This window comes from Xenopus laevis, chromosome 9_10L (genome assembly GCF_017654675.1).
Source record: "Xenopus laevis strain J_2021 chromosome 9_10L, Xenopus_laevis_v10.1, whole genome shotgun sequence".
NCBI lineage: Eukaryota > Metazoa > Chordata > Amphibia > Anura > Pipidae > Xenopus > Xenopus laevis.
Genome location: NC_054387.1, coordinates 92,216,855 through 92,231,582, shown reverse-complemented (window position 1 = coordinate 92,231,582; position 14,728 = coordinate 92,216,855). Strand labels below are relative to the sequence as shown.

The 14,728-nt window shown below is 41.0% G+C and overlaps 1 protein-coding gene across 2 annotated transcripts in view; it reads left to right on the top strand.

Moving 5' to 3' along the window:
- The window catches only part of plekhm3.L (pleckstrin homology domain containing M3 L homeolog), a 97,453-nt gene extending 83,448 nt beyond the window's left edge, over positions 1–14,005 (top strand). For both annotated transcript variants that reach the window (XM_018233945.2, NM_001127845.1), the window contains exon 8: positions 13,661–14,005. In XM_018233945.2, the coding sequence (XP_018089434.1) occupies positions 13,661–13,838 (178 nt within the window). In that variant the 3' untranslated portion in view covers positions 13,839–14,005. The remainder of the gene's footprint in view (positions 1–13,660) is intronic.
- The last annotated feature ends 723 nt before the right edge of the window (positions 14,006–14,728 follow it).

Below are 14,728 nucleotides of genomic sequence, written 5' to 3'. Positions count from 1 at the left end.
CCCCAAAGAAGAGGCGATTTGTTGCTGGGGCGACTAATCTCCCCGAATCTGGTTGTGTGGCCTGATCCTTAATGTATGATTTGTCCATCAACTAAAAAGACCATTTCAAGCAATATTGCCGGGAAAACTGAGGGTAGCTGCCTGCTTGGCCCTGCAAACATAGATAGATTGCACTGGGACCGATAAAGATTTTTTTAACCTGTCCGATAAATTTTCTGGCAGATGTCGGACGAAAAATCGTAAGATGCACGATTGTTCGATTCCCACTAATTTGACTGATTGGTCGGATTGCACTGAAATCAATCGTTCACCAACGAAAGATCTTTGCTACAAAAACAATTACATTTTTTTAGTCATTAAAAAATGTATAAAGTAGAAATTTTACCCCTTTTTTAAATGAGCTCTTCTGTAAAAAAGGATGCATAGACAACATCTGAAATGAAATATAAATGTATTTTGTTTTTTTGTACACAGGCATACTTGATTCCACAAACTCAAAGAAAACCATTCTGAAGTCCCTCTAGACCCCCATTACTCTTGAAAGTGAAGCAGAAATGCGTCAGCGCTATAAAAATAATGTGGAATAAAAATACATTGCTACACACTAGGGACAAGGTTAAAATTATTTAGTATATGGAGAAAAATATTAATAGATTAGCCCTTCAGTGTTGGTCATTGTATAGTTCATACATGATTTCCAAGGCCCAGGTTCCCTTTTGCGTACCTCCCAACTGTCCCAATTTTCGCAGGACAGTCCCGATTTTGGCAGCTTAGCCCGCAGATCTTTTTGACATAGAGCCCAGAATACTCAGCACCTACACTTAGATACGTCTGTAACAATTTAAGTTAATCAAAGATACAATTACTATTTCAGATAAGCAGGTCTCTTGGGGAAACTGTGACTTGCAGCTTAAGGCAATTCACCTTTGTTAGCAAAACTGTGAAAACACATAAAATCTGATCCTAAAACCCCCAGAAATGTGTTCACTAGGGATGCACCAAATCCAGGATTGGGTTTGGGATTCGGCCTTTTTCAGGAGGATTTGGATTCAGCCAAATCCTTGTGCCTGGCCAAACTGAATCCTAATTTACATATGCAAATTAGGGGCATTAAGGGAAATCACATGTTTTTTCATAAAAAATTAGGAAGTACAAAAAAAGTTCCACTTTTCCTTTCCTGCCCCTAATTTGCATATGACAGTAAGGATTTAGTTCTGTATTCGGCCAAATCTTTCACGAAGGATTCGCCCAGATCCCACATATTGGATTCGACCCATTCCTAGTTCAAACTTTCCATAACCTGCCAAATTTTGTAATATTGCATGTGTTATTTAGGGGGTGTGGCCATAAAACGGATGTGTTGAAAAACACGCAGCAGATCTTTTTGCCTCTCTTTCTATTTTTCAAATGTTGGGAGGAATACAATTGTACAAAATGTTTGTGTATTTATAGCAAGAAAAATCCTCTGTGCAAAACAAAACACAGCCTATATCCACCCTATGGGCCTCTAGGTAAAGACAGTAAAGTCTTTGCAGAGCTGTGTTTAGTTCTGTTTGGTACAGAAGAAGAACCTGTGTGCATTAATACTTTCCCTGCTAGTTGTATTTTGCTAGCTGTTCTTGTCTTGTGAACTATTCTCTATTAAACGGATACTGTCATGGGAAAACTTTTTTTTTTTTTTTTTCAAAACACATCAGTTAATAGTGCTGCTCCAGCAGAATTCTGCACTGAAATCCATTTCTCAAAAGAGCAAACACATTTTTTTATATTTAGTTTTGAAATCTGACAATGGGCTAGACATATTGTTAGTTTCCCTGCTGCCCCCAGTCATGTGACTTGTGCTCTGATAAACTTCAGTCACTCTTTACTGCTGCACTGCAAGTTGGAGTGATATCACCCCCCCCCCAGCAACCTAACAATAGAACAATAGCAAGGTAACCAGATCTCTAACACAAGATAACAACTCCCTGGTAGATATGAGAACAGCACTCAATAGCAAAATCCAGGTCCCTTTGGGATACATTCAGTTCCATTGAGTAGAAGAAAGAACAGTCTGCTAGAAAGCAGCTCCATCCTAAAATGCTGGCTCTTTCTGAAAGCACATGACCAGGCAAAATGACCTGAGATGGCTGCCTACACACCAATATTATAACTAAAAAAAATACACTTTCTGGTTCATGAATTACATTTTATATTTTAGAGTGAATTATTTGCAGTGTAAACTGTGTAATTTAGAAAATAAACAACATCATAAAAGCATGACAGAATCCCTTTAAGCTCACTTAAAATTGCAGATAGCTACAGCCCAATATGGCCGATATGATTACCATAATACCACCAACTATCTGACTGAAGACGCCTGGGGGGGGGGGCAAGTAGAGCAGATGGGTACTGCATGCCTGGCTTCCCAAATCCAGATTGCACCACTGTGTGCCCACTTTACTATGTCATTTCAGTTACATGTAGAGGCTCTTAGTTTATCCAATCAATGTCAGTGTATAGGTGGAAGCAGCTTGAAACCCTCATCTGTTTTATACTTGTGTTTACAGTTTTGTTGAGTGTTTAGCTACTAGGTGATTGGATTAACCAACGGGAGGCCACAGGATTTTACAATTTAAACAGGCCTGTGACCATGTAGAGGTTTACATACTCCTCTGTAGCCACAGCTATGGTTGCCACCTTTTCCAGAAAAAAATACCGGCCTTCCTATATATTTATCTTTTTTCCCTATTAATAACATTGGGATCAACCATCATTTATACCGGCCAGGTGGCAACCCTAGCCACAGCAAACAGGTTTGGTGCCCACATCCAACCACTGTGCTGGCACTCAAGAACCTATGTTCTTAAATATTCTTTTATGCAACACTTGAACTTACATACCCTCATTCTTATTGTATTTGCATAGTTACTATGTAACTTATATAGTTTGCAAAGTTTACTTTTACAATTCAAAGTGCATTTCCCCTCTACTTTTACTGACATTTTATTACAGAGTGTTACCTTTCCACCCAACTGCTCTTGGCGGTAAAATATATCTTGGCTATGTGACAACATCATGCATATCATATGCTGACATCAGTGATTTCAAGAACTTTCCACATAAGATAAAGCTCACAAATTGAACTGTATATTGCATAAGCAAGAGATCAAGTTGTGCAGACCCATTTGTTTTGCAAAGTTACACAGCAGTAGATGGGCAAATAAGCAAAAAGAAGTGAAGATAATATACAATTATCTAATGTAGTTAATAAAGTTAATACTGATGTACTTGGAAATCAATGTCACATAGTGGAGATGATTATTTTGGAAATGTTTTTAACCCTTTTTGAGCATTTTAAAAGCAGGTCTTAAAATTGGGCATGGAAGAGGCCTTTTGTCTGGTTCTGGGCTGTTGGAGCTGCAACAGACTCACACGGCTGAGATTGTGAAACCTCTGCAGTATGTAATCTGCCAGCATTCTCTTTAAGGGTCTCACATACTTATAACCTGTACAGGAGACCTAAATGCCATTCTATTTCCAAATTCTGTCCCCTATAACAGGGGTCCCCAACATTTGTTACCCATGAGCCACATTTAAAGGCCAAAAGAGTTGGGGAGCAACACAAACATGAATAAAGCTTCTGGGGATGCCAAATAATGGGTTTGTTTAGGTCATGCCATGACTGCTTGGTCCACTGAACTTTGTGGTATGTAAAGAAACTTGTCAGCACTCTCTGCACCCCCAACCATTAAAGTACTTGGTCCTGATATATAAATAATATTGCCCTATCACTGTGTTATTACTGCAAAATTTTTGCATGTCCAAGGGAACTTTCCATAGCATATAAAGAAAGACAAGCAAGCAGTAAAGAAATGAATAGCATATTATTACAGCTCATAAGTGCCAACCAAAATGGCCATATGCATTTGGGTTCCATTGGGTTGCACTGAAATTAATTACCTACAGCCTTCCTGGCAGCTGCCATGTTGCTCCACCACTGATTAAACTATTTTAATAAAGTGAGATACTCATGGGCCTCAACCTCTTTGGTGCAAACTGTGTATTTGGCCAAGGCTTTTGTTCTGCTGAATCTTGTATATGGTGGCTTTAGTCTCGAAGTGAGATGACTAAATATGTATAAATATGTGTCATTTTAATACAGTAATTGAGATCTGTACATATTAAGGGTGTTCCAATCCTACAGTATTGAATAAATTGCATTTTCCTCTAATGTGTAACTTCTGTATCCTGTGAATTCATAAATCACATTTTATCTCTAGCGTTTCCCTAATACACAGTAAGCCAAGTTTACATTGGAATGCTGATGCAAGGGCTGCAGTGATAAGCAGTATGTCCTAGATTTTTGACAAGTGGCGCCAAGTTAATATGTCCAGATCTGTGACTTATTATTCTTGTCCCCGTGTTATTATTTTGCAATTGTTCACCTTTATCTTTTATTTCCTTTCCTGAGTAGAGACCTTTGTATCGAAGCAACAGGTGCTGTGGGCTGTTCAGCCATTTTATGTGGCAGTTGCACCATGGACTAGTGATAAGAGCTGTGAGTGAGCAGAATCTATTAGCCAACAGCCAGGGTGTGTCAGTGAGAGAACACAAAGCTGCCAGCAATATTATACTTATTAGTCATCCCACCTTCAGTAAGCCATGTGCAGCTGCATTCACACTGGGGTACATTAGTTTGATAAATGCAATTCTAACATCAGGTTTTAGTTTCCACCTTATTCATTAATCAGATTGCTGTTCGTCTTGTAATATAATGATTATCCTCTGCATATCTGCACATAATCAACCCTTTTCACACCTGTCATTTAGGTTGAATGAGGTAAAAGTATATGCAGTGATGTATGGTTCTTTCATGCAGCCCCTAAAATGATACTGGGATTTTTACACTGTTGTCTAGGTGGCATTAAGGCTGGTAGTAGGAGATTGTATCTAGAAACACCCTACAGCAATTTGTTTTCCAAGAGCCTTTGTGGCCCCGCCACATATCCAGGCCTGGAATACGTACGTGCGGGCGTCTTTTCCCACCAGCACTCCATAACTTGTGTATCTGAATGACCTGCAAATTAGGAGGCAAGAGAGGAACATCTATATACCTCTTCCAGTTTGCACCCTGTGTGTTTTTAAAGTATAGGTGTGGGATCCGTTATCTGAAAACCCATTATACAGAAAACTCCAGATTACCGAAAGGCCATCTCCCATATACTCCATTTTATCCAAATAATTAAAATGTTTAAAAATGATTTCCTTTTTAGGGGCGTGGCCTAAGAGCGCATGTGAGCGCACGTACATCTCCCTGGCTCCTGACCCGGTGCCGATATTGTGCAGATTCTAGCAGTCCCAGGGTTCTAAATTAAGCGGAGAAAGGGAGCGGAAGCCTCTGCCGACATGCCTAAGAAAAAAGACAAGCAGCAGCCACTGCGACTCACCGCATTCTATGGTTCTCAGCCGAAGACGCCAAACCAAGACGACTCCCAAGATGGCGCCCAGCCCTCCTCCTGCAGATCCTCTCCACAACGCGACGCTGAACTGGAGCGGCAGACAGCTAAGTACAGAGATAGTACACAGCATATTACTGAGTCGCATTTGAAGGCGCTACTAGCGCAATTGAGAGAGGACATATGCTCAGATACAAAACAGGCAGTGCAGGACATAAAGTCTGAGCTACATGAGATTGCTGCTCGCACTGACCACATTGAAGCTAAAATGGAGGAGTTAGTGGAGGCACATAATACCATGGCTGATACAGTGGAAGCGCAAGAGTCAATGATCTCTATGCTTCAAAATAAATTGGCTGATGTAGAGGACCGTTCCAGAAGGAACAATATTAGGTTGCGGGGAATTTCTGAGGATATTACGCAACAGCAGCTCTGTCAATATGCACAGGATTTAATACTTGCTTTGCTCCCAGAAACACCTGCTGACCATCTCCTCATTGATAGGATCCACAGGATCCCCAAGCCTAGAAATGCGCCAAGTGAGGCCCCCAGAGATACCATACTACGGATTCACTTCTTCCATATAAAGGAAAACTTGCTGCGCTATTCCAGGCAACACAAATCGTTCCCAGAGCCCTATGGGAAAGTACAAGCTTTTGCTGATTTCTCTGCGGCTACCATGGCTAAAAGGCGTGAATTAGCTGGCATAACGCAAATTCTTCGCCAACACGATATACCGTATAAATGGGGTTTCCCTACAAAGCTATTGGTTCATTGGCAGAATTCCACAAAAACAATTTTAACTGTGGAAGAAGGGAAGCAGGCACTAGCGAAGTGGAACGTGCCACTTACAGCGCCACTCAAGTCGAGTCAACAACTTGGGAAGATGCATGTTGGTACTGATAAAGAAAAGGGAGACGGCCATGCAAACACTTGATTACCCATGCTTCATGGAACCACAACCCCAACCCTGGGTCGACCACTTTAGTATATGTTCCAGGCACCGGAACGGGAACAGTTGAGTTTTTACACCCTCGTTACTACCCCCCTACCACTTTCTCTCCCATTGCAGGACTGTCTGCCCGCTTCTGGGCATGTATGCAACAAGAGACCAGCCGCATGCGCTGGATGGACTGTACATAAGTTCTAAATTGTATGTTTTCTTTTTTTGGTTTTCCTTTCTTCTTCTTTCTTTCTATCCTTTTCTACCTCTTCCTGGGAGACTGGCAATTATGTTGTTAAGGCATGTTGATATACTGCTAAGGGGTCAGCTAGAATGGACACAGAATAGCAATTCTATTAGTCAATATGGTACTTAAATGTATATCTATTAATGCTAGGGGCCTGAACACCCCTCGCAAACGTCTGTTGGCCCTTGCAGACTGCAAGAAGCATCAGGCGGATATTGTTTGGATTCAGGAAACGCATTTCTGTTTGAAAGATCAAATGTCTATTGGCAATAAATATTACAAAATGATAGCAGCGGCACCTTCGCAAACTAAAAAACGGGGTGTAGCTATTTTAGCTAGGACGACCCTTAATATTGCAAGTGTGAAACATTTAGCTGACCCCAATGGCAGGTGTTTAATTGTTGTGTGCACGGTGAACCAACAGCAGTACACGCTAATGAATCTTTACTCCCCCAACACAAACCAAAATTTGTTCCTGAAACAAGCTCTTGAGCAACTTCAGAATTATAAGCAGGGTACTGTTATCATTGGCGGAGACTTTAATAATGTTCTAGACCCCAACATGGATAGATCACCACCGGCAACTGCATTACCTCCACATTACTGTACAGAGGTGACCAAAAAATCCCTGACATTTACGAAATTGCTAGCTCAATATAACCTGTATGATGTCTGGAGAGTGCAAAATCCAACTTTGAAGGATTTTTCGTATTATTCGCCCCACCATAAGTCCTACACTAGAATAGACCTATTTTTGACCCAGCCTCAAACTTTAAATGTAATCTCCCAATGTACAATTCGAAATACGACATGGACGGATCATTCCATGGTCGCATTCACACTGCAGGAAAAATATCGGTTTACTACGCGACCCCCGTGGAGACTTAATAACGCTCTGTTAATGGATAAAGCTGTCAGTAACCAACTAACAAATAATCTAACTGAATTTTTCCTTCACAATGATAGCAAAGACATAGCTGACTTAACGCTTTGGTGTACACATAAGGCGGTGCTTAGAGGACAACTAATCAGTATAGCCTCCCATAAAGCAAAAGTAGCGAAAGCTCACCAGGAACAGTTACTTAAAAGTATACAGGATCTAGAGCAGAAAAAAAGGACTTCCCCCACGCCTGACATTGTAACCCTCCTAAATAGACTTAAAGAAGAGGTTAACCTACTTATTCTCAGCAAGTGTCATAACCAACTTATCAAACTTAAAAGCATGCAATATGCCATGGGAAATAGAGCGACTGCCATTCTTAAAAGGCAACTTATAAAACAGCGAATGTATCATCGCATTGACAAGATTCAGACACCTGCCCAAGAGACTAAAATAAACCCCACAGACATAGCGGATGTGTTTGCCCAATTTTATAGCGACTTATACAATTTAAAAGATAGTTCCTCCACGGCGCAACCTTTAGCGGTTGATATTAAATTATTCTTACAACAACTAAATTTGCCACTCCTGCCCTCTTCTATGATCCCAGCTTTAATAGCCCCTCTCAGCAGGGAGGAGGTCCTACAGGAAATAAAAAATCTGCCACAAAACAAAGCCCCGGGCCCAGATGGCTTTACAAATAGATACTACAAGGCTTTCGCCAATGTCCTTGCCCCCTACCTGACTAGAGCTTTGAATGCTGCAGCGACTACTGGGCAGTTCCCCCAAGAAATGTTGCAGTCATATATATCAACTATATTGAAACCGGGGAAAGACAGTACCAGGTGTGCTAACTATCGTCCTATATCGTTGTTAAATAGTGACCTTAAAATCTACGCATCCATATTAGCGAAACGCCTGCAGTGCGCCTTGCCACACATGATCAACACTGATCAGACGGGCTTTGTTAAGGGTCGCCAGTTGCATGATAATACGAGGAGGCTCATTACCATGATCCATCAAGTACATAAACACAGAATCCCCTCAATCCTGTTAGCTTTAGACGCTGAGAAAGCGTTCGACCGAGTGAACTGGACTTATTTAAAATTAGTTTTAGAGGAGTTTGGCATCCCTAATTCCATTATCACGGCTATTTTAGCCCTTTATTCTACTCCAACGGCCCAGGTCAATATTCATGGATTCTTATCTAGAGCCTTCCCCCTGTCGAACGGTACTAGACAAGGATGCCCGCTGTCGCCTCTTATTTACATTTTAAGTATAGAGCCACTAGCCCAAGCCATTAGGAACTCCCAGAGAATTCAAGGTGTGACAATAGGACCTCTGAACCATAAAGTCCTACTATTTGCAGATGATATTGCGATATTGCTCACTAACCCTGACATTGCCTTACAGGAACTGTTTGATTTGATTGGACACTTTGGCAGGTTGACATATTATAAACTTAATATCACTAAGACCCAAGCACTACCCATTTCTTTGCCTGAGCCGGCTACAATTGATTTTAAGCTTAAATATGAGATGGACTGGCAGACTACAGCAATCCATTATCTTGGTGTGGAAATTACAGCAGACCCGACACAACTTTACAAATATAATTTTGCATCCATGCTAAGGGACACGCAGACGACCTTGAATATGTGGCAGACGACATACATCTCTTGGTTGGGGCGGATAAACGCAATCAAAATGCTGATAATCCCCAAAATCTTATACAAATTTAGAGCGTTGCCCATCCCACTGTATAACTCCTTTTTCCAACAAATCCAGAGACTGCTTCTCTCTTTTATATGGAACTATCGGAAACCAAGGATCTCTCGAGCAGTGCTGTACGCACAAAAAAGAAAAGCAGGGCTGGCCTGTCCAAACTTACAGTCCTATTACAAGGCCACAATTTTGGAGCAAATGGCTGATTGGCATTTACCCCACGGGAGTAAGAAGTGGGTGGACATGGAGAATTGGCTCCACAAATCCCTTTCTGGCCACACTAGCCTCTCACATGTCTGGTCTCTGGGAAAGCATTCTCACACATATTTGGGACAGTTGTCTCCGCCGATTGCTGCTACATTGACAACTTGGTATACAGTAAACGCTAATAGACAGCTCAGCAACCCATTATCGGTGTTGGCACCCATCTCTATTCTTGGAGACGTCATTCCGGACCTGAACCTAAAAACCTGGCAACAACAAGATATAACTAAAATTGGAGATCTTTATGATCAGAATGGGATGAAACTCTTTTCCAGCTTACAATCAGCGTATGGCCTGCCTGACACCCAACTCTATTCCTATCTCCGAATTCAACACTACTTCCAGGCAAATAGCTGGCAGAGTGCAAACCCACCGACTAGATATGAAATGAAATGTTGGCATACCCAAAGATCCAAGAAAGGAATCACTCTAGTCTATAATACTCTTATGCAAAACACATCCAGTCAATTGCTGTCGGCAAAGGCAGCGTGGGAAAACGACTTGCACCTGTCGATAGATCTAGAGACGTGGGAGTATCTCTTTGGCCAAACGTCCAAATTCTCTAGGGCTCTTAACCATCATGAGCTAACGGCAAAAATAATGTACCGATGGTATATGACTCCGGAGAAACTACATAAAGCCTTCCCTGAGGTACCAAATGTTTGCTGGAGGTGCCAGCTGGATGTTGGGACTCTGCTGCATATCTGGTGGGTATGTCCCATTGCACAAAGATACTGGTCTATGGTCAACCGAATGATAACGGACTCCACAGGAATATCCCATACACTGTCCCCAGGAATGGCCCTACTTGGTCTGTTTGAAATACAAATGGATAAACCAACCAAAAGACAGACTATTCAAATATTGTTAGCCAGTAGAAGCCTGTTGGCTCGGAACTGGAAAAGTCCCTCGCTACCATCTGCTGCGGAAGTCCAGTCGGAAGTGGACCGCATACAACTATATGAGAGAACAGCCCAATGGACTATTTAATCCTTACCAGAATTCGTTTTTTATCTTTGGTCTCTCTATCTTTTTCTTTATTATTTATCTGCAATGTTCGCATATGCCAGTGACCAACCCCAGGTTGTTCTCTTCTCCCTCTCCTCTTCTTCCCGCTCTTCTTTCTCTTCTTGACTCAATCCTTTCTCCTGTAAAAGGAATATTGTTAAAACTTTTGACAAATTGTTAATAAAAAAAAAAAAAAAAAAAAAAAAAATGATTTCCTTTTTCTCCATAATAATCAAACACTACCTTGTAACTGATCCCATGTAACAAATAAATGAATCCTCATTGGAGGCAAAATAATCCTATTTGGTTTAATTACATTTTAAATTATTTTTTAGTAGACTCAAGCTATGGAGATCCAAATTACGGAAAGACCCCTTATCCGAAAAACACCAGATCCCAAGCAGGTCCCATACCTGTACTATAATCTTCTACAAGAAGCCCTTTGTACCACCAATAATTAGGGTGATGGCCACCAACAGGCCTGGACTGGGATTCAAAATAGGTCCTGGCATCCCAACTACACTGAGGCCCAAACAGCCCCCCACCAGCCCACTGAATAGCAACTGTCTATGGGAACATTCAGCAGCCATTCTGGTATTTGCCAGAATCCACAGCTTGACAGTCCATGCAATAAAGGGTGTTGCACCTTACAATAGTTATGAATCGAAAATTCTATTTAATATTAAGGAAATAAAGTGTTTCTTGATATTTGGTGTCATTTCAAAATATTTGAAAAGTCTCTTATTTATAATATAAAAGTGCAAGTTTTGAAAAATGTTCAGATACCCAAACTGGATGCCTGCAGTGTGAAGCCAATGGAACAAAACAAAGGTTATTTGTTTCCAGTTATTGCAAGTGAAGCAAATCTGTTTGTTGTCCATTAGCCTTCACACTAGCCAACATCTTATTTGTTTTCCATTAATCAGAGTAGACACTTTCTGTGTGTTTTCCATCCTGCCTAGTTAGACAATTTAACGTGTTTATACTGTTTTGCATCCCAAAATTGCAATCTAATGTCTTATTAGCACCAACTCTGTTTAGACTACTTTTAGACAACCTGTGATGAGATGGGCAGCGGATTTGGGCAACAATATATTTTCTTATCTTTTCTGTGTAAATGTAACGCTAAAATAAAATAAACTCTTGAAGTAGCAAAGATTAGATATACAGGTATGGGATCCATTATCCAGAAACTTGTTCTCTAGAAAGCTCCGAATTAAGGGAAGGCTGTTTCCCCATAGACTTCATTATAGAGAAAATAATTAAAATTTTTAAAAATTATTTCCTTTTTCTCAAACAATAAAACAGTACCTTGTACTTGATCCAAACTAAGATATAATGAATCCTTATTGGAGGAAAGATAGCCTTGTTGGGTTTATTTAATGTTTACATGATGTTTTAGTAGACTTAAGGTATGGTGATCCAAATTACGGAAAGGTCCCTTATCGGGAAACCCCAGGTCCTGAGAATTTTGGATAACAGGTCCCATACCTGTAGCTGGTGACAATTTTTTTTTTTTTTTTTATTGAATTTAAGCTAGGAGACCAGAAGAGAGAGAGTGTAAAAGTTGCTAAGGTGTATGGAAGAGGGCATTGTGACCACAACTGTGATAAGGCTGAAACAGAGGCAGTCAAATCATTTGTCTCTTCCCATAGATATATATGGGAAACACACTGGCAGAATCATATGAGTCAGGGAACGCTGCTCCACCACCTACATTTTTAGGAGGTGGTTGACCTGTTCTATATACAGTACCTCTATAAGAAGTCGTAACACCCCTTGCACTATTAGTCGAAAGTGCCCTGCAGGCAGGCCCGGACTGGCAATCTATGGATTTTGGCAAATGCCAGAGGGGCTGCTGTAAGATGCCTTAGACAGTCACTATTTATTGGGCTCATGAGAGGCTGTTTGGGCCTCTGTGTACTTGAATGTCAGGGCCTGTTTTGAATCCCAGTCAGTGACACTTTAAGGGGAACAATGCATGTAGTATTTACTGACCAACATATACTAGTCATATGTAACTAACACAATTACTGTACTTTTGTTAATGACTGTACAGTTGATATGGTGAGGCCATGTAACAGGACAAAGTCTGCTCTGCAATCAGCAGCTGGATTCAGTATGCAGCAGTAAAAACTCTTGTTAGTTACAGAACCAAAGAGAAACTTTGCCCCATTAGTTAAATATCTCTGTAGCCTTTCCAGATAATATCAAGTTTCTGCATATTACAGCTCTTGACATATCACACTAGAAAAATCATTAACATAGATATGATGCAAAACTTGATATAGAGGTACAAAACATAATGACCAGTTGTCATAGTATTGTCTAGTCCCAAAGGAGAAGCCAGACTGGAACAGAATTGGTCCCAATTGTCTATGCCTGTCCAACGATGTATGTTAAGAAAAGTAAAGCTTAACTAAAGAAGTAGGGCAGAAATGTTGTACATTGTGTGTTGGGCTTTTGTACCAGCCCAAGGCAACCACACAGCCCTTTAGCAGTAAAGATCTGTGTCCAGAGATGACTCTCCATCTTTCTTTCTGATGATTCACTGCACATGCTCTGTGCTGCTCTCACTTACGTGATCTTAGGGACCAACTCACAAGATACTAGTATACTGAGTCATTTTTAAACACTGGGAAAATTTGTACCTGGGCAGTAACCCATAGCAACCAATCAGTGATTCACTTCTTTCAGCCAGCTGCAGGTTGAACAGTGAAAGTAATCATCTGATTGGTTGCCATAGGCAGGTCCGGACTGAGAATTAAAATAGGACCTGGCATTTCAGGTACACAGAGGCCCAATCAGCCCACATAGAGGCCCAAACAGCCCCCCACCAGCCCACTAAATACTGACTTTCTATGGGACCTTATAGCAGCCCCTCTGGCATTTGCCAGAACCCACAGATTGCCAGTCCGGGCCTGGCCATAGGTGACTGCCCAGGTACAAATGACCCCAGTTGTCCAATTATATTGAGTCTGTCATGTCTCAATATAAGCCACATATACTATATTAGAACAGTAATTGTTGTTAAAAATATATGAGATTGTATAGTTCAAGATTCTTTACACTTATATTATACACAGTCTTTGTATGTAAATATTAGAGTTACCATTAAGGGATTTAATAACACAAGACTTTGCTTTAACTTGCAGGTGTGAAAATTGTGGAGCGGTTTTCCATTCAGATTGCAAAGTCAGAACTGTTCCATGTCCCAAGTGTGTGCGCAAGGAGCTCCAGAAGAAGCAGAAGTCATTTTGGCAGCAGCTGGATATGGATGGCAGTTTGGATGAGGCATGCAGCATGTTTGAGCTCTCTTACCAGAGCACATGATGTTTGGATCTGGGTATCCCCACTTGCTCTTTCTGACCCAGTTACTGGCTAACTAAGCTGTTGCCCTAACCACAAACCAGTTACTAGTCCTATAGTGATACCTCTGCTAGTTTGTTTTGCTGAAGTACTGTTTAAAGAAATTATTATAAAATTGTTGCCTACCCTTACCACTTTGTGTCCACTGATTACATTTTATTTTGTCACATTTTTTTAACGAATTCAAGTCTTGAAACTCAATGGGCCATACAGTTTTTTGCATACACTTTATGTATATTATCAAAAAATGTTGCTGTCCAGTTCAAAGCGTGAGGGTTGCCAGTCCCTTGTTCTGCCTGTAAGGTTAATGGCATACTGCCCAATCTGACTGCTCTCATAGACAGTCGTTGGATTTGAAGCACTTTACTTATAGCTGACACAGGGTTTAGCAATAACTGGCCCAAGTAATATCTACAAGACAGCACCGGTATCTGCCATTGTTAGTGCTTATTCCACTGGGTGCATCTCATGGCTTATGCTTTATTTAGTTGCTTATTTGTGTTAATGAAACAGAAATTAACTTCAGTTCTTTTTAACCTTTTCAGTAAGTACAAAAAATCTTATTTGCAAAGTTTATGGTTGTCTCAAGTATCCTACAGCAGTAAGAACCAGGGCACACGAGACTACTGGGGGAGATTAGTCGCCCAGCGGCAAATCGCCTCTTCTTAGGGTGACTAATCTCCCTTAAATGCCTTCCCGCCAGCTAGAATGTAAATCGCCGGCGGGATGGCACTCAGAATGATTCATTTGCCATCCAACAAGCGATTTACATTCTAGCCAGCGGAAAGGCAGTTCAAGGAGATTAGTCGCCCGAAGAAGAGTCGATTTGCCGCTGGGCGACTAATCTCCACCAC